Source organism: Henckelia pumila, chromosome 2 (genome assembly GCF_033568475.1).
Source record: "Henckelia pumila isolate YLH828 chromosome 2, ASM3356847v2, whole genome shotgun sequence".
In the NCBI taxonomy this organism is placed as follows: domain Eukaryota; kingdom Viridiplantae; phylum Streptophyta; class Magnoliopsida; order Lamiales; family Gesneriaceae; genus Henckelia; species Henckelia pumila.
The window spans coordinates 83600503-83618337 of NC_133121.1; the positions used below are offsets into that span (position 1 = coordinate 83600503).

General features: G+C 38.8%; 2 protein-coding genes and 1 non-coding gene across 3 annotated transcripts; 1 reads left to right on the forward strand and 2 right to left on the reverse strand.

Annotated features, from left to right (window-relative positions):
- Positions 1-10490: 10490 nt before the first annotated feature.
- Positions 10491-11591, forward strand: LOC140877817 (secretory carrier-associated membrane protein 4-like). Its single transcript, XM_073281399.1, has 4 exons — positions 10491-10680; positions 11175-11237; positions 11354-11447; positions 11522-11591. Exons 1-4 carry the CDS (start codon positions 10491-10493, stop codon positions 11589-11591), a joined length of 417 nt encoding a protein of 138 aa, XP_073137500.1.
- A 2653-nt stretch (positions 11592-14244) lies between these two features.
- LOC140877818 (uncharacterized mitochondrial protein AtMg00710-like) lies at positions 14245-14754 on the reverse strand. Its single transcript, XM_073281401.1, has 2 exons — positions 14505-14754; positions 14245-14372 (listed from the first exon to the last, which is right to left on the reverse strand). The coding sequence occupies exons 1-2, from the start codon at positions 14752-14754 to the stop codon at positions 14245-14247; spliced, it is 378 nt and encodes a 125-aa protein (XP_073137502.1).
- A 2117-nt stretch (positions 14755-16871) lies between these two features.
- LOC140885947 (small nucleolar RNA R71) lies at positions 16872-16978 on the reverse strand. The gene has a single exon (XR_012151358.1). It is a non-coding gene; the product is annotated as a small nucleolar RNA R71 (small nucleolar RNA).
- Positions 16979-17835: the final 857 nt, after the last annotated feature.

Consider the following 17835-nt stretch of genomic DNA (forward strand, 5'->3'; position numbering starts at 1 on the left):
TTTCGTACTCGCTATGGGCATTATGAGTTTCTAGTGATGCCATTTGGTTTGACTAATGCACCGGCTATATTCATGGACCTGATGAACCGTGTCTTCAGGGAGTATTTGGACAAGTTTGTCGTGGTCTTCATTGACGACATCTTGGTGTATTTGCGTAATACGGAAGAGCATGTTTCTCACTTGCGGTTGGTACTGCAGACTCTTCGAGATGAGCAGTTGTACGCCAAGTTGAGCAAATGTGAGTTCTGGATGGATCGAGTGGTCTTTCTTGGCCATATCATATCCAGGGAGGGGATTTCTGTTGATCCAAGCAAGATTGAGGCGGTGCTTAATTGGTCACGTCCGACGACGGTTGCTGAGATCCGTAGTTTTCTGGGTCTAGCAGGGTATTATCGTCGCTTCATTCTGAACTTCTCTCAACTAGCTCGAACTTTGACGCAGCTTACCCGCAAGGGTGTGGATTTCGAGTGGTCCTCCAAGTGTGAGGAGAATTTCTGTGAACTTCGACGGCGGTTGACTTCTGTGCCGGTGTCGGCATTACCGTCAGGATCTGGAGGGTATGTGGTATACACTGATGCTTCTCTTCAGGGGTTAGGTTGTGTCCTGACTCAGAATGGGCATGTGATCGCATACGCTTCTAGACAGCTGAAGCTTCACGAGGACAAATACCCAGTCCATGATTTGGAGTTAGCAGCCATTGTGTTCGCTTTGAAGATCTGACGTCATTATCTGTATGACGAGAAATTTGAGATCTTCATCGACCATAAGAGTCTCAAGTATTTGTTCACTCAGGCGGAGTTGAACATGAGGCAGAGACTTTGGATGGACTTGCTTAAGGACTATGATTGCGAGATTAAGTACCATCCGGGAGCTGCTAATCTCACTGCTGATGCATTGAGTCGCAAGGTGCAACTATCCGCAGTTCAGACTTGTTCGATGTCTAGTGCGATCAGTGACTGTTGTACTTCAGGATATACCTTCAAGCATAAGAAAGGTATGCAGAGTATCCAGATGTTTGCGATATTATCTGAGCCAGCGTTGTATTCACGGATTCGAGATGCTCAGATGTCTGATTCGAAGACCCAGCATTTAGCCCATCTAGCTAACGAGGGTAGCTCATCTGGATTTCATTATCAGTCAGATGGCTTTCTGTGTTTGTCTGGTAGGCTTGTGATTCCGCAGGATGTAGAGTTGCGAGTGGAGATTTTGTCTCAGGCGCATCGCACTAAGTTGAGTATTCATCATGGGAGCAACAAGATGTACAAGGATCTACGTACTCGTTTCTGGTGGAAAGGAATGAAACGCAGTGTTTATCAGTTTGTTTCGAGATGTTTGGTGTGTCAACAGGTCAAGGCAGAGCACCGACGACCTGGAGGATTGCTTCACAGTCTACCTATTCCTGAATGGAAATGGGAGTTTATCACAATAGACTTTGTGACCCATTTGCCGGTATCTCCGAGGAACTGTGATGCTATCTGGGTTGTGGTGGACCGAATCACCAAGTCAGCGCATTTCATTGCCTATAGCCGGGAGTACAATGTGGATCGTATGGCTCGGTTGTACATTCAGGAGATCGTTCGACTTCATGGAGTGCCTGTGAGCATTGTCAACGATCGAGACCCCAGGTTTACTTCTAGATTTTGGGGGAGTGTTCAGCGTGCGATGGGTACTACTCTCAGTTTGAGTACTGCCTATCATCCGGAGACTGATGGTCAGTCAGAGCGCACTATTCGTACTTTGGAGGATATGCTTAGAGCGTGCGTCATGGATTTTGGTTCAGCCTGACAAGATCATTTGCCATTGATCGAGTTCGCGTACAACAACAGCTATCATACTAGTATTGGGATGGCACCTTTTGAGGCGTTGTATGGGCGACGTTTTCGTACTTCACTATTCTGGGAAGAAGTGGGGGAGAGACAGGCTAAGAGACCGGAGTTTATCCAACATGCGATAGACATTGTTGATCAGATCAAGAAACGGATTAAGACTGCACTGGATCGTCAGGCCAGCTATGCTAATACAAAGCGTAGGCCTTTGCAGTTTGATGTCGGGGAGAAAGTGTTTCTGAGAGTGTCAACTTTCCTCAAGATTCTCAGATTTGGCCTAAAGGGCAAGTTGTCTCCCAGGTTTATCGGTCCGTTTGAGATCTTGGAGAGCATTGGCGATTTGGCTTATAGACTAGCTTTGCCACCGCATCTTTCCAGTATTCACGACGTATTCCACGTATCTCTATTGCGACGATATGTGGTGGATGAGTCTCATATTCTGCAGCAGTCTGAGGTTCAAGTGAGCAAGGATTTGACCTATGTTGAGAAACCTATTCGTATCCTGGATTATAAGGATAAGGTTTTGCGGAACAAAGTCATTCCTCTGGTTTTAGTTCAGTGGCAGCGCCAAGGCACTGAGAAAGCTACTTGGGAACTTGAGGACAGGATGCATGAAGATCATCCTGAGTTGTTTTGATTTCATTCTTAAGTTGTATTCAGTTGCAAACTCTGTAAACGTTTCATTTGAATAAAGAATATTTCTGATTTTTGTATTACATTCAGTACTTAAGATCTGATTTTGAGGACGAAATATCTTAAGTGGGGGAGAATGTAGTAGCCCGTAACCAAAATCAGTAATTAAGGAATTAATCATAATTACTTGGGAAGAGTTTGGAAGCTCCGAACAGGATCGGAAGCTCCGATGCAGGATCGGAAGCTCCGATGGTATTACGTCAGGCATGACGTGTGGCAAGATCGAAAGCTCCGATCAGGATCGGAAGCTCCGATCACCCCTATCCGAAGTCAACAAGTGATATTTTGACACGTGGCAGATCAGGATCTTCGGAAGCTCCGATGGCAGGATCGGACGTTCCGATCGAGGTTCAAAAGTTCCGATCGAGGATCGGAGGCTCCGATCGTTGTCTATAAATAGAAGGCCGAGAATTAATTTTCAATTGCCAATTTCGGATTTCCTCTCTACTCTAGCCGTATTCGAGTTGTTCTAGTCTTCCTAGGCTTGACCCGGGAGTCGTCGAGGCGTTTGGAAGTCATAGCAGAGTTGTGCCCAAGTTCTGGTGGCATCGACATCAAAGGGCTAACGACGGACGAAGGTATAGCTTTTGCTTCCTATAAATATTTAGGAGTATGAAATAACTTAGTTAAGGCTTTTAGAGCACTTTAATGATAGTAATATCATTTGGCAGTTTAGAGCAGACTATAGGCGTGGACCTAGAGTTGGTAGAGCTTGCACTGATTTGAGGTACAAAAGTACTGTTCGAGATATCCTGACTGATTATGCATGTATTATGTGACTGCATGGTTTATATGTCATTGATTTATGCTGCATTCATTTGCATACTGAGCTATCTCTTTCGAGATGTCTGTTAGTAGGGTTTTCCCTATCCTGTTAGTGGTTGGACTTCCATCGATTTGGGTTCAGCATATCCACTGGTATTATGTTATGGGAGCCACCTACTGAAGCGATGGCACAACATGCTACATACCAGGGACCGGTCTGTCTCTGTTATCTGATCCTTGACCTCGAGTTTATAGGGAGTTCACTTTGCATGCATGTATACTCATACTCTCGTACTGAGCATTTTATGCTCATGTCTCGTACTCTGTGTTTCTAGATACCCTATTCCATGGGGCAGGTTTGCGATTGTACGAGGCGGGTGGATCCAAGAGGGCCTAGGCAGTTGTTGGCCAGCTGGAGCTTTGCCTAGGTTTTATTCTGTTGTTGTTAGATTGATTCAGCTGTTCGATCTGGTTGTATAACATTTGGGTATTTACAGATTTCTTTCCTTGGGATTGTATATTGTTTTTGGTTTCCGCAGTTTTATTCTGATATCCATTTAATTAAGCTAATTGCATGCCTAAGTTCTGTTTATTGGGTGATCCAGGTAAGGGTCACTACATTAACCCTTATTTTATGCTGTTCAAACCCAAAAATAAAACCCCATCCTAAGTGCACTTTGGAGTTCGGTTTTTGGGAGAATTTTGGAGCTGTTTTTGAATGCCATTTTTCCCTCACTTCATCAGCTATTTATAGGCTGGAAAAACATCTGAATGGGCAGCTAGAACACTGTTACTTGGTGCCCAAACCAACCTTCAATGTGATCAAAACTTGGAGCCCAAATCAGCCTTTAACGTGGTTAAAACTTAATCCAAAAATTAAGGGTCACTAGGTGAGTCAAAGGGTCATTTATTGCACCATAAATACCTACCTCCCTTAGCTCAATTCCCAGCTGATATACACAAGCCTAAGGATAGAATTTATATGTTTTAATGAGCTGGAGTTATGAGTTTATGGGCTGAAGGTTTTTGAGTTCATAAGTCTCCATGGTTTTGAGCTTTGGGTGTTGTAAAGTACCTAGCTTTGTGAGCTGAATTTAATCGAGCCAACGATAAATATTAGAATAGATTAAGGATTTGATTGTCTTTAAATTAGAATATTGAGTTTCGTTTCTTACATCACTTGCTTTTAAAATTCGGGTCGTCACATCCCACCTACCTTATTGGAAGTTTCGTCCTCGAAACTTGGCTTGTCTCTTAAATTCAACAAGTTTTCATTCAACCATTGCTCCAAAAATGCAAGGTCGTCAAGTTATTATACAAGCGAACTTGTACCACATTGACATTCATCACAAAGATCAAATTTAAAATACTTACTGACATCCTTTCTAAAATAGAGCTATAAATTCCCAATGTCAATCGTGGCTCCTAAAGTCTTAGTGAATTGCCTAGATCTTGAAAATCATATGACACCACAATTAATTAATACATAAGAGAGTAATTGGATTATTGGGATTTTACTTGCCACGAATTCGTTTTCCTTTAGTCTATTCTCGAGTGATCGCAAATACCCGAGTATTGGGCTTTTGGCTTGTTTGGAGTAGCACTAACTTTTGACTATGTCCCCACGTTTCTAGGCTCGAGATATTTAATCATTGAGTGTACCATCCTCCCAGAGTAGAAACATGCATTATTCTTCATACGACATTCACCAGGGCGTCGAAATTTTCAAGTAGGTCATGGATTTATGTCTGGAGGGCTCGTGGTTAGTCTCCTTGATTGATTCGATCTCTTGTACATTTGTTCACTTTGGGAGGACTGGACAGCGAGTGTTGTTGTTCTTGTTCTCGTCCACACATTACTTGATATCCACTTCGGCTCTCATGGTCGTTCCCTTCAATTATGTGAATCTCAAGGGCTATAAATGACGATGCTTATTGGATTCGACTGCTTAGTCCTCTCTTGAAGCAATGCATCTTCAATGTATCGTCTATCATGATGGTCGGGACATAAGTTCCAAGGGAATTGAACTTAGAAGTATGTTCCATCATGAAAATTTCTTGAGTTTGAACAAATTTCTAAAACTCACTCAATTTCTGAAGTTGGATCTCTGCTGGGTAATAGTGTTTCAAAAAATCTCCTCGAAATTGTTGTCACGTAATCGGTCCAGCTGCTGTCATAGTTGGTGAGACTGTCTTCCAATGTTTTCTTGCTTTTTCTTATAAGAATGGTGTCACAACATCTACATTAAGTTCTTATAGAATATCAAGTATTTGGATTTGAGTCTAAATGTCCTTGAACCAAATCTGACTGACTTATGGATAAGATTTCCATCAAAGATTAGCACTCGGTTCTTCCTAAGGGACTCATAATGGTACTCGATTCCGTGTTCTGTGGGTGATTGTGGAAGCGGTTGATTCATCTCCATCAATTGGAGGGTGGTCGCCATTATTGTTGATATGGTCATTAATTTCACGTGATTAAGGTTGAATCTTTCTGGTGGTGGTGGATTTCCATCATCTTTGTTAGGAATCAATCCGGAAGAGTTTTGATATTTTTAGAATTACCAAACAAATAAAAAACACAATCCCAGAAAGCGGATGAAACTCAACGCACACAGATGAAACACCAAACTCACACAAAAGCAAATAAACAACACAATTGTTACGTGGTTCAGCAAAGAATTTTCCTACGTTCACGGGAGAGCAACACAACCACTTTATTAATCACCAACAAAACAAATCCAAGCTCAAGAACAGAGCTTATTACAGAGATAGATCAGAAAACTATTAATGCTAGATACAGACACGATTAAAGGTTTTGATCTAATCTTTCCGTCACAATCTGCGCCCAAGTTTTCTCCTCCGAAATCTCTCTTTATTCTCTCTCAATATATTTTGAAGAATTTTTATTTTCTATTATGTTCGTTGCGGCCAGCTTCCACCTGCTTTTATAGAGAAATAAACCGACTTTCATCTTGGGCTTTAGGTCAACAGCAACTTACGGCCCAATTATAAAGTCAACATGGTCCAACCCGATAAGTCTTCTCACATCATTCTGATCTGCTCTTGTACTTCGATCTGCTTTGATCTGCCTTCAAGTTTTCTGCTTCTCGGACACTTCATCTAACTTCTAATCAAGTCACAGTACTCGAGCAATCGATCTGCATGAACTCCTCCGAAGACTCATCTGACCATGACTTCGATCTGATCCCAGTATTCGATCTGGACCATGAATTCATCTGAATACTGAACTCATCTGATCTGCACTATTTGATTTAATCTCCTCTTTATTCTTATTCAATCTGATAGAATAATACTTCAACAATCTCCACCTTGATTCTTTCAGGTTGAATGCTGCTCTTCATCCTAGCCTTCTTGGCTAATTTCCAATCACCGCATTGACTAAGTCCAAACATTTCTTGAACTTAGCATACGGCAGTGACTTTTTCATAACATCTGCAGGGTTTTTTTCTGATGCTATCTTCACAAGGATTACTTTTTTTTTTTCAATTACATCTCTGACGAAATGCATCTTCACATCTATGTGTTTCGATCGTTCATGATAGACTTGGTGTTTCATCAAGTGTATTGCACTTTGATTGTCACAGTGTTCTAAAACTTGATCTTGTTTTACACCAAGCTCCGCTATCATCCCCTTTAACCAAAATCCTTCCTTTATGGCCTCAGTGACAGCTATGAATTCTGCCTTATTGGTAGAAAGGGCAACCACTAACTGTAAATTTGACTTTCAGGTGATCGTTATGCCATAAAAGGTGAACACATAACCAGTAAATGACTTTCTCGTGTCTAAGTTCCCAGAAAAATCTGAATCCATATATCCAACTACCGGATAAATTCCATCTTGCTGTTTCTCAAACTTCAGCCCCAACCCAGTTGTGTTAATGAGATATCGGAGAATCCATTTCAGATCTTCCTAATGATATGTATCCGGATTAGCCATAAATCTTGACACAACACTGATTGCGTATGCAAAATCAGGCCTACTACACACCATTCCATATATGAGACTCCCCACTCCGCTAGCATATGGAATACCAGCCATCTTCATCTTGTCTTCCTCACTTTCAGATGACTGATTCGCAGATAGCTTCAAATGTTGTCCCAGAGGGGTCAAGACAGATTTTGCTTGATTCATGTTATACCGCAGAACAACCTTCTTCAAATAGTTCTTCTGACTCAGTTGAATCTCCTGTCTTTTCCTGTTTTTCACTATGTTCATGACCAGAATTCTCTTCTCTTCACCCAGATCTTTCATCTCAAACTTTGAGTTGAGCTGTTGTTTCAAGGATGATATCTCTGTCTTAATTTTATTTGCAATCAATATATCATCAACGTAAATCAGTAGATATAAGATAACCTGTCCTTCATCATTCTTCAGATAGACACATCTGTCATACTGGCTTCTCACAAAACCGATACCAATCATGAACTCATCAAACCTCCTATTCCACTTCCTCGGACTCTGCTTCAGCCCATACAATGATTTTCTCAGTAAGTAGACCTTATCTTGTGTTTTCTAATGTATGAAGCCCTTAGGTTTTTCCATATGAATGGTTTCTTCCAGTTCACCATGTAGAAACGCAGTTTTCACATCCATCTGCTCAAGCTCCAAGTCGAGCTGGTTCACCAATGCTAACATAATCCGGATAGAACAATGTTTGACCACTGGAGAATAGAATTCATTAAAATCTATTCCTTCTACCTGACCAAAACCCTTTGCAACCAATCTAGCTTTATACTTGATCTATTCTTTTCCAGGAGTTCCTTCCTTCTGTTTATAGATCCACTTGCATCCTAATGTCTTTTGATGCTTCGGTCTATCTACTAAAGTTCAGGTTTGATTCTTCTCAAGTGAGTTCATCTCTTCATTCATAGCTTCAGTCCACCTGTCACTACAACAAATATGTTAATTAACCACACTAAAACGACAACGGTTTTATGTGTAAACTGTTGTCTTTTAGTCTTTGACAACGGTTTTTACAAAAACCGTTGTCGTTGACCGTATTTTAATTAAAAACGACAACGGTTTTTAAAAATCCGTTGTCGTATATATGTCTAAGACAACGGTTATAAAAACCGTTGTCTATGAGCGCGTTTTTGGTGTCCTACAACAACGGTTTTAATTAACCGTTGTCTATGTGCGTTCTTTTTGGGGTCTACGACAACACGTTTTTAAATCCGTTGTCGTTGTTATTTTTTTATTTGTTTTTTATTTTTAAAAAAATTAAAAAATATATAATCCCATATATATACATAAGAACCTTCTACAGGCACTCACACACACTTGAGCGCCCCCTTCAAGTGCGATCGAGAAAACTCAACCCAATCCCTAGCCCCAACCCATCGCCCCTTCAACCCTGCTCTTCTCCGGCGCCCTAGACGTCGATTGTTCACCGGAAACTCGTCTTCCGACCTCCTTTCAGCTAACCCAAGCCTTAGCAACTCCAATAGTAACCCAAGCCCTAGACGTCGATTGTTCGCCGAAAATTCGGAAATGGCGGAATTACCAGTAACAACTCCCTCATCGGTCTTGGATCAATGGAAAATTCATTATGCACGCTTCATAAATTACAGCTCCACCGTTGTCAACCGCGCCCATCCTTCTCTCACGCGTCTCTCCGCCACCTGGAAATATCGTCACCAAGGAGGCACTTGGATCACCGCCTTGTCCGCTGTCTCACTCAAGCTTATGTTCGAACGAACTGCTGAGGGATTGGATGACGTAGTTCTAGTCATTTCTCTTCGATCTCGCGTACTTGTAAGTTAAAATTTCTGCTGGAACAAACTTCTTCTTTATATGATGTAGTCTGTGATTTTATCGGTATGAGAATTTAAGCTCGATTTAGGGGCTTGAACGAGATCAATCGATCTCCAGCTCGTTCATTTCCTGTAAATATTCTGAGATGTTGTTAAATGTTAATGTACGTTATTTCAGGTGCTTGAATAAGATTGAGCAATCTCCTGCTATTTAACATGTAGCAATATCCGTATCTTGCAGCGTGCCCATTTTCTGTTCTTAACTTGATTTGGATTGATATTTCTAATAGAATGGGAAAGAAATTGTCTGTGTAAACTCGGTGCTACTTTTATGTTACCTGGTTGTTATATGTAATAAGCTATTGGATTTTCTGTTAAAGTTGTTCACAAAAAAGGCTACAGAAGTTCACAACAAAAAAGTTATTTGAAGTAATTATTTGTTGTCTCCTAATCTCATAACAATATTTTGGCAAAGAAGAGCATAGATTGGATTCTACTGGAAATTAAATCATAGGTATCATATTTAGTTTATGTGAGCCCCAACATTCAAGTTCAACGCATGCAAGATTTTCTAAATTTCTCCGTTGTCGCATGTGATCCAGTTATGACAGCTTCTGTGCATTTTTAATTGTTTCAAAGGAATGTCTATTTACAAGAAAAAGTTCAATTGTGATGTTTATCACCAAGAGCAGGGGATCCCTGCCATCACTCTTGTTCTCTACTAACAAAACTACAGAAGTGTAACCACTACTTTGTCCCTCCAATTCTAATGATGCCCTGGTTGAGCATGGATAGTGTAGTGTCCTGTATTTAGTAAGTTTGGCATGGATATGATTAAAAAAAATTAGTTATCTTACAGGAAGAACATCACATCTCAAAGATGTATTTTTCATGGCCTCAAGTTTCATGTGTGTCTGGGTTCCCCGCAAGGGGGAGCAGGGCTGTTTTGTTTAGTCAAAAGAGGATGCAACAACTTTTAGCCAAGTTGGTGGATTTCGCAAACCTAATTTTTACAACTCAACACAGAAAGAAACCAAGATCGGAACATTGTAATTGGTGTTGTGCTGTGCAAGTACTTGTAATTTCGGCAAGCAACCAAACCTAAGCATGTACTTTTACCCATTCAACTTTGATAGAACACTATACACAAAAGCTTAATTTTCATTTTAATTTTAATTTTCATTTTCATTTTTTTCTTAAACAATATGGCAACAGATTTGAATGCAGATTGCAGAGCCTGAAACATACAAGTACACAGGTATTTATTTATTTATTCTACTGTCCCAGCCAGACCTTATAATAGTATCAGAATATATTATTATATGTTTTGATATACTGAAATACAATTGTTGTCTTTAGTCCATGGAAATAAACTAAAAAGAAGATATAAAATAATAATATTTAGGGTAATCTGGCCGACGTGAGACAAATGGTGGTTCCACTGCACCACGTGAAGATGTTCACAAAAAAAGATGCAACTAAAGTTCATGATATAGCTGGTGTCACGGTGGATGATAAAAATTGGCCTCCATTTTTCCCCATCATTCACCATGATATAGCCAATGAAATACCAGTTCATGCTCAGAGGTTGCAGTATCTGGCTTTTGCAAGTTGGTTAGGTGTGTATATGAATATATTGCTTCAGTTTGTATTTTGTACATCTGTAATAGGTTTAATATTTACAAACTTATATCTAATTTTGTGATAAACCTAGCTTCTTTCAAGTATAAGTGTGTATTTTCATGGAAAGCATTTTCCTTCATGAGTTCTGGTGATAAGAGACTTGCTGATTTCAGTATTCTTGGTTATCGATTATCTATGCTCCGTGGCAGTGCTGTCAATATGTTACTTGCTCCCATTTTTTGTGTAGCATGAGATGACAAGGAGTAATTATGTTTCAACATATCTGCTTAAAGTATGGTAAAAGCATTATTTGTTGGATTGATTTCCATGTTTCCACTTAGTTTCTTACTTTCTTATTGTTTCGAGGACTTAAGTAATTTCTATGTTTTTTTATTCATATGGCTCTACTTTGTAGGACCGTAATTTTGGTTGGTTGCACATTTGACAAAATTTATTATTTATTTTTCGTTATTGTTTTTTTCTATTACAGGTATCGTCCTTTGCCTTTCGTTCAATGTCATTGATGTCATTGTTTGTTGGGTACAGGGTGGTGGTAAGTTTATTTTCTTTAGTTTTGTTTGCAAGTTTAGATTAGTGTTTTTTTGGTGCATCAAGTTGGGTATAGGTTTCTAATTATGCAAAGTGCTTAAACATAGTTTCCTTCTTTAGGTGTCAAGATCTTTTTCCTCGCAATAATATATGCCTTGATGGGATGCCCACTTTCATATGTCTTATGGTACAGGCCACTGTATCGGGCAATGAGGTATTTGCATTCTCCTTATTATCCTTTTTGAGACCCTTCAGACAACTATCTATATATGTGATTCTGATTTTCAGGACTGATAGTGCTCTAAAATTTGGCTGGTTTTTCTTGTTCTATCTGGTATGCCTTTTTTTTCCACCTTGAGCTTGCATCCTTTTCTCTAATTGGAGGAAACATACCACAACAGCATTTGGGCTGAAATATTTATTTGGTCTCTTTCTTTGTTTTATCTCTTTGTATTCTCCCCTTCCCAAACTCTCAAATAAGATAAGAACCACAAATATTTGATTGTTCATTGCAATCCCTTCGTTTCTCCCCTTCCCAAAATCTCAAATCTCAAATCTCAAATAAGATAAGAACAACAAACATTTGACTGTTCATTGCAATTCCTTCAGTACGCTTGCTCCATTGAAAAATGCCAGTAGATGATTTTTGCTCTATCATGCATGTCAAAGGGGTATTAGTTACTGTAGGTGCTGATTTGGTCGTTGCTCGGCGACGAACGCCTCAGTTCACGTCGGATCCCCGGTTAAGTTTTATAGAAATACGTCATTTATTCAACATTCGACGTTAACATTTACTTGTTACGTGTTTTGATATAGTCTAATAAATATTGTGTCAAGCGTTCGTTGGACCAGAACAGAGGAAGAAGTGAGGTATGCATTTGAATGGATATATTTAAGTCCATTTGGTTTACTTTGCTCTTTTTTTCCTACTCTGTTTGTTTTATGTTTTTTTATCTGTGAGTTTGTCTTAGAGGCAATAACTGTAGTTATTATGATGAACGGGGAATGAATGAGCAGGGAAGGATATGAAGAAAGTTGAGTATTTCATTTTAGTCTTGATATTTCTTTTTTTCCCAGTTTCCATCTTCTGGACGACTTCTTCATGAAAAGGTACTGTCATTCTCCTCCTCACTTCCCCGGTGTTCATCCGTTCATTTGTTGCTTGTTGTTTTCGGTGGACGCGGACAAATGATTCTTTTCTGTTTTTTTTTAATTTTTTTTTTAAAATTATTGTAGGACATGCATACACGTATTTAGGCATCGTATCTTGGTTTTGGCTTTTGGGCTTAATGTAACTTTCGAGCTTGCTCTTATTTTTTGTGATGTTTTATTTATTTATTTGGATTTTTTTTATTATGTTGTTCCTTGTGGAAGGTTCGTTAGTTGGTGAAGGATTTTATATAAAATCCACTCCAAAATTTAATTATTGCGTAAATGGGTCACTATTAAGTTTTGTTCGAGTTAATTTACTACGTTATCATTTTTAGTTCTTATCATTATTGGTTTATTATTAATATTTTAATGATACTATTTCTCGTGTGTACATGTTTGATTAAAATTATCATCACTTTATTTCTACATATTAACAATATTATTAATACATTTCATGTGGTTTTGATTTGCGTTAAGATGACATATTTATTGTTTGAAGATGTTAATTGATTATAATATGAAATTTCCAGTAATTTCTGTTAAAAAGTTGGGGGATCCATGCTAGTATGAATTAAAGTTGGGAGGCTAGCTTATTGGGATGTGGAGTGGAACTTGAAATGGTGTGTGGTTTGAGTTATTGGGATGTTGTGGAGTGGAACTTGAAAGTGCCAAATCCATGATTTAGCTTGTGGCCTGTGGGTTGGTCGGAGCCCACGGTTTGTCAACTGTGCCTACTATATTTTATGAATTCAATACAAATGCAAAAATGAGTTGAATAAAATCTGCACTGCCTTCCCTTTTGGAGTTGCTGAGTTTTTTTCTTTTATTTTTTTCCATGACAAGCGAGATATTAGTTTGATAGTTGAGATTGGATTCCATGTTTAAATTGGTCTAAGATTTTGTTGATAATTTTGGACTGAGAATGTGTTTCTTGTAGGTAACTCGGGAGTAATGCATAAGGGGTTTTGATGCAAGGATTGAGCTGTGTTTCAGATCGCCTTGATAATACGTAGAAGTTATCTCGTGAACATCGTTATCAAGAACAAACACATGATGATTTATGTTTTCATACAACCATCTTTTGGAACTACTTTTGTTACATTTATATTATATTAGATGGGATATTTTGAGTTTCGAATACGTAGTATTATCTTCCAAATTAGATGTGTAACTATTTTGGAACTTGAATATTTTCATGGATTCAATGTAGTAAATATTTTATTTTATATTGATTTTTTTATTAATATTTATAGTTCGTATGAAGATTAATTAGGCAACGGTTTTAATGACTCCAAATACAACTGATTTATTGCCAAAACCGTTGTCGTATATTCAAAAATGACAACGGATATACACTGTTGCAAATATGTTGTCCTAAGCCATAAACAACAACGGATATAAATTGTACAAAACCGTTGTCTTAAATAGTCAATGACAACGGATTTACACTGTTGCCGAACCGTTGTCTTTGGACACTTACGACAACGGATTTACACTGTTGCAGAACCGTTGTCTTTGGACACTTACGACAACGGTTACAAACTGTTGCAAAACCGTTGTGGTAGGATGGATACGACAACGGATATAAACCGTTGTTATAGGGCACGCTTTTTACAACGCCCCCAGTTACAACGGTTTTAATCCCCCCTACGACAACGGATAATATCCGTTGTCGTTTTGAAATTTTGTTGTAGTGTGTTTTTATGTTTACTTGCCATATCTTCATCATAATTATTCGGCTCTAAATACTCCACCTCCTCAGCTACTGTAAGTGCATACCAAGCCAGATCAGCTTCACCAAACCTCTTAGGAGCTCTTATCTTCCTTCTGGTTCTGTCTCTTGCAAGATTATAATTACTCTAATCTTCGGTTTGATCTCTTGCTGTCACATTATCATCTTGCATCTCATCTGGCCCTTCATCTGGTACAGAAGACTCCACCTCAATGAGTAGTTTATCATTCACACTGATCTGACTGTCCTTTTCATCTGTATTCATTTTATATCCCAGTTTGAATTCATCAAAGTTCACATCCCTGGTGTTGAAGCACTTTGGACCTCTTGATTCTGGGTTTCAAACCTTATAACCCTTCACACCATCCGGATACCCAATAAATATACATCTGACTGCCCTTGCTTCTAACTTGTCCTGTTTCAGATGAGCATATGCAAGACATCCTAATACCCTCAAGTTTGAATAGTCTGCAGGTGTTTCACTCCTCTTTTCTATTGGTGACTTGAAACCAATTGCGTTGGATGGACACCTATTGACCAAATAGCACGCAGTAGATAATGCTTCTTCCCAGAAGGACTTAGGAAGAGAAGCATTGATCAACATACATCTGACCCTATCCAGAAGAGTTCTATTCATTCTATCTGCCAGGCCATTCTACTGTGGTGTTCCTGCCACTTTGCAGTGTCTGGTAATGTCTTTCTCCTTACATAAATTCACAAACTTATCTGATAAGTATTCTGATAGGAGTCATTTTTCCATGTTTTATTGTTCATTTTCTTGATGTTTTGCATTAGTTCCATGTTGTATTGTTAGTGTTTTTCTAATTTTGTTTGCATTTAGTGTAGTTTTATGTGTTTTTATTACTCCTATTGATTTATGGTTAAATTGGCAGGAAAACAAAAAAAATCATATTTTCGGGCTTCAAAAGAGGGGTGCGCTCGGTCTGCAGAATTCAGCAGACCGAGTGCTGGCATAATTTGAATAGGCAGAGAGTTAAAGAAAATGGAGCGCTCGGTCGGTAGAATTCAGCTGACCGAGCGCTCGCTGAAAAAATTGGGCAGAAAGTTGGTGGATTTTCCAGCGCTCGGTCGGTCAAAAAGAGCAGACCGAGCGCCCACGCGTGATTTTGGAAAATTTTATTTCGGGAGTTTTATATGGAAAGGACTCTGAGGGCAATATATATAGAATATTTTCAGACGTTTTGAGGGTTGGAAAAACACATCAAATCAAGGCGGAGGCGGCTCTGAAGATCGAAGCTTCTTCTTCTGGGAGTTTTTCTTCTTCACGATTTCTGAAATTTTATGTTGAAAATTTTTTTAGATTGAATTTTATTATGAATTGTAGTAGCTAAAAATTTTTTTGTTGGAATTTAGGGGATCCTAACCCCGAAACATATTTTTTTGATTGAATCGTTGGACGAATTGATTTAGTTTTATGCGAGTATTTGATTTTTTCATGGTTTATTATTCTATGTTGAGGAGTAGGTAACTTTAATATAGATTCGTAAGTTGTGAAGTGTTGTCGAGAGATAGATTCATGATTAGGACGAGTGATAAAATCCATGGACTTAAAATATGCATAGAGATATTATATTTAGTACATGTTGATAACCATAGACCACCAGGTTGAAAGTTGTAGGAATTCAATGAACGCAAAGCAATCAATAATAACAAACACTTAAAGAGATTTAATTGTTTCATTAACTGAGTTAGATTGGCATAAAATCGAGAGAGAGTGTCGATATATCAGGAATTTTTGTCAAATTTATGAGTGTAAAAGTAACTTTCAATCGTCCAAATTCAATTAGGGGAAAGGTGAACCGAGATTCCAACAAAATTTCTTCAGATTATATTTCCTGTGCTAAGCATTCTTGCAATTTATTTTATTTTAATTTAGGATTTTAAGATGAATTATTTAATTTATAATTTTAGAATAATCAATGATAAAATTTTTGTTACTTTGGGTAGAGAAATTAAATAATTGAATTATTGTGACGTAGTCCCTGATGATGATACTAGTACTCAGTACACTTTTCTATAACTTGATTCGTGCACTTGCAATAATTTTGAGCATAAAAGAGAGATAATTATATTGAATTTAAGTTTTAGTATTTTCTCGATCAAGTTTTTGGCGCCGTTGCCGGGGACTATTGATTACTTTGATTTTTTTTATTTATTTTCCCTACTTCAATTTTAATCACTATTTTCATCTGTGAACTGCAGGATTCTCTTGCACTGCATGCAACATTCACCCGAATCAAAACTCTTGCCTTTTGATCCAGAGATTGAAAGAACTTTTCGCAGGAGAAGAAGGCAACAAAAAGAAGCAATGGCTGAACAAGAATGACTACGTGAAGATGGAGAAGCTGAGAATAATGCACCACCTATCTATAGGTCAATGCTGGATAGTGCTATGCCATCTATCGAAAATGCTAGACCAAGCATCATCAGGCCTACCATAGCAGCAAATCAGTTTGAAATCAAGCCTGCCATCATTCAAATGGTGCAAAACACAGTCCAATTGTGGGATGACAATCGATGACCCATATGCTCACTGGCAATTTTCTAGAAATCTGTGACACTCTCAAGATGCAGGGAGTTTCTGATGATACTATTCATTTGCGTTTATTCCCTTTTTCATTACGAGATAAGGCTAATGCATGGCTAACGAATTTACCTGCAGGTTCCATCACCACTTGGGATGATCTCGCAAAGGCTTTTCTTACCAAATACTTCCCACCGTCCAAATCGATGAAGTTAAGAGCTGACATCACAACCTTTTCTCATGGAGAACAGAAAACACTATATGAAGCATGGGAGCGCTACAAAGATCTATTGAGGAGATGCTCACATCACCAACTACCAGACGGTCTTGTGGTACAAACTTTTTATTATGGTCTTCCTCACTCAAATCGCACCATGTTAGATGCAGCTGCAGGTGGTAATTTGTTATGAAAATCACCGGAAGATGGATATGAGTTAATTGAGGAGATGGCATCCAATAGCTATCACCCTTAATCTGACAGGAATTCAGCCAGGAGACCCGCAGGAATGCATCAAGTTGATGCATTCACCTCAGTAGCAGCTCAGCTTGAAGTCATGAATAAGAGGATTGAAGAGGTAACTCTAGGGCAGTTTGCGATGCGTATTCAAGAAGTGTGGTGTGAGAAATGTGGTACAGAACACTTCACAAAAGATTTTCAGACAGGAAATCCATCATATCAGTCAGATGAAGGAATGGTGAACCATGTAGTGAATCAAAACCGCCCTAGGAATGATCTATTCTCAAATACATACAATCTAGGGTGGAAACAGCATCCGAACTTTTCGTGGGGAGGACAGAATAATAGGCCATATGGGAATCAGAACTATGGAAAACAACATCAGGAGCAGAAGTCAAGCATGGAACAGATGATGCAGAAGTTCATATCATCCACTGAGACCAGAATGCAGAATCAAGATGCATTGATTAAGAATCTGGAAAATCAAATAGGGCAGTTAGCTAAAGAGATTTCTAGTAGAGAGATGGGTACCTTGCCAAGTGACATGGAAAAGAATCCAAAGGAGCAGGTCAAGGCTGTTGAATTAAGAAGTGGAAAGAGAATCGAAGGTGAGAGACGAGGCGAGAAAGAGTCAGAACCATCTGTATTAGAGAAAACTGCAGGTAAGTCTTCTACTTCCACACCACCACCCACATCACAATCGATTCTCAGTTTGC

Bases quoted from the DNA above. Each gene is read 5' to 3' on its own strand.
- LOC140877817 (XM_073281399.1), top strand. From the start codon at position 10,491: ATGGTGGTTCCACTGCACCACGTGAAGATGTTCACAAAAAAAGATGCA. The intron at 10,681-11,174 runs GTGTGTATATGA...TTTCTATTACAG, and splicing joins GGCTTTTGCAAGTTGGTTAG to GTATCGTCCTTTGCCTTTCG. The intron at 11,238-11,353 runs GTAAGTTTATTT...TTCCTTCTTTAG, and splicing joins TTGTTGGGTACAGGGTGGTG to GTGTCAAGATCTTTTTCCTC.
- LOC140877818 (XM_073281401.1), bottom strand. From the start codon at position 14,754: ATGAATAGAACTCTTCTGGATAGGGTCAGATGTATGTTGATCAATGCT. The intron at 14,373-14,504 runs GTATATTTATTG...AAATGAATACAG, and splicing joins AGAAGCAAGGGCAGTCAGAT to ATGAAAAGGACAGTCAGATC.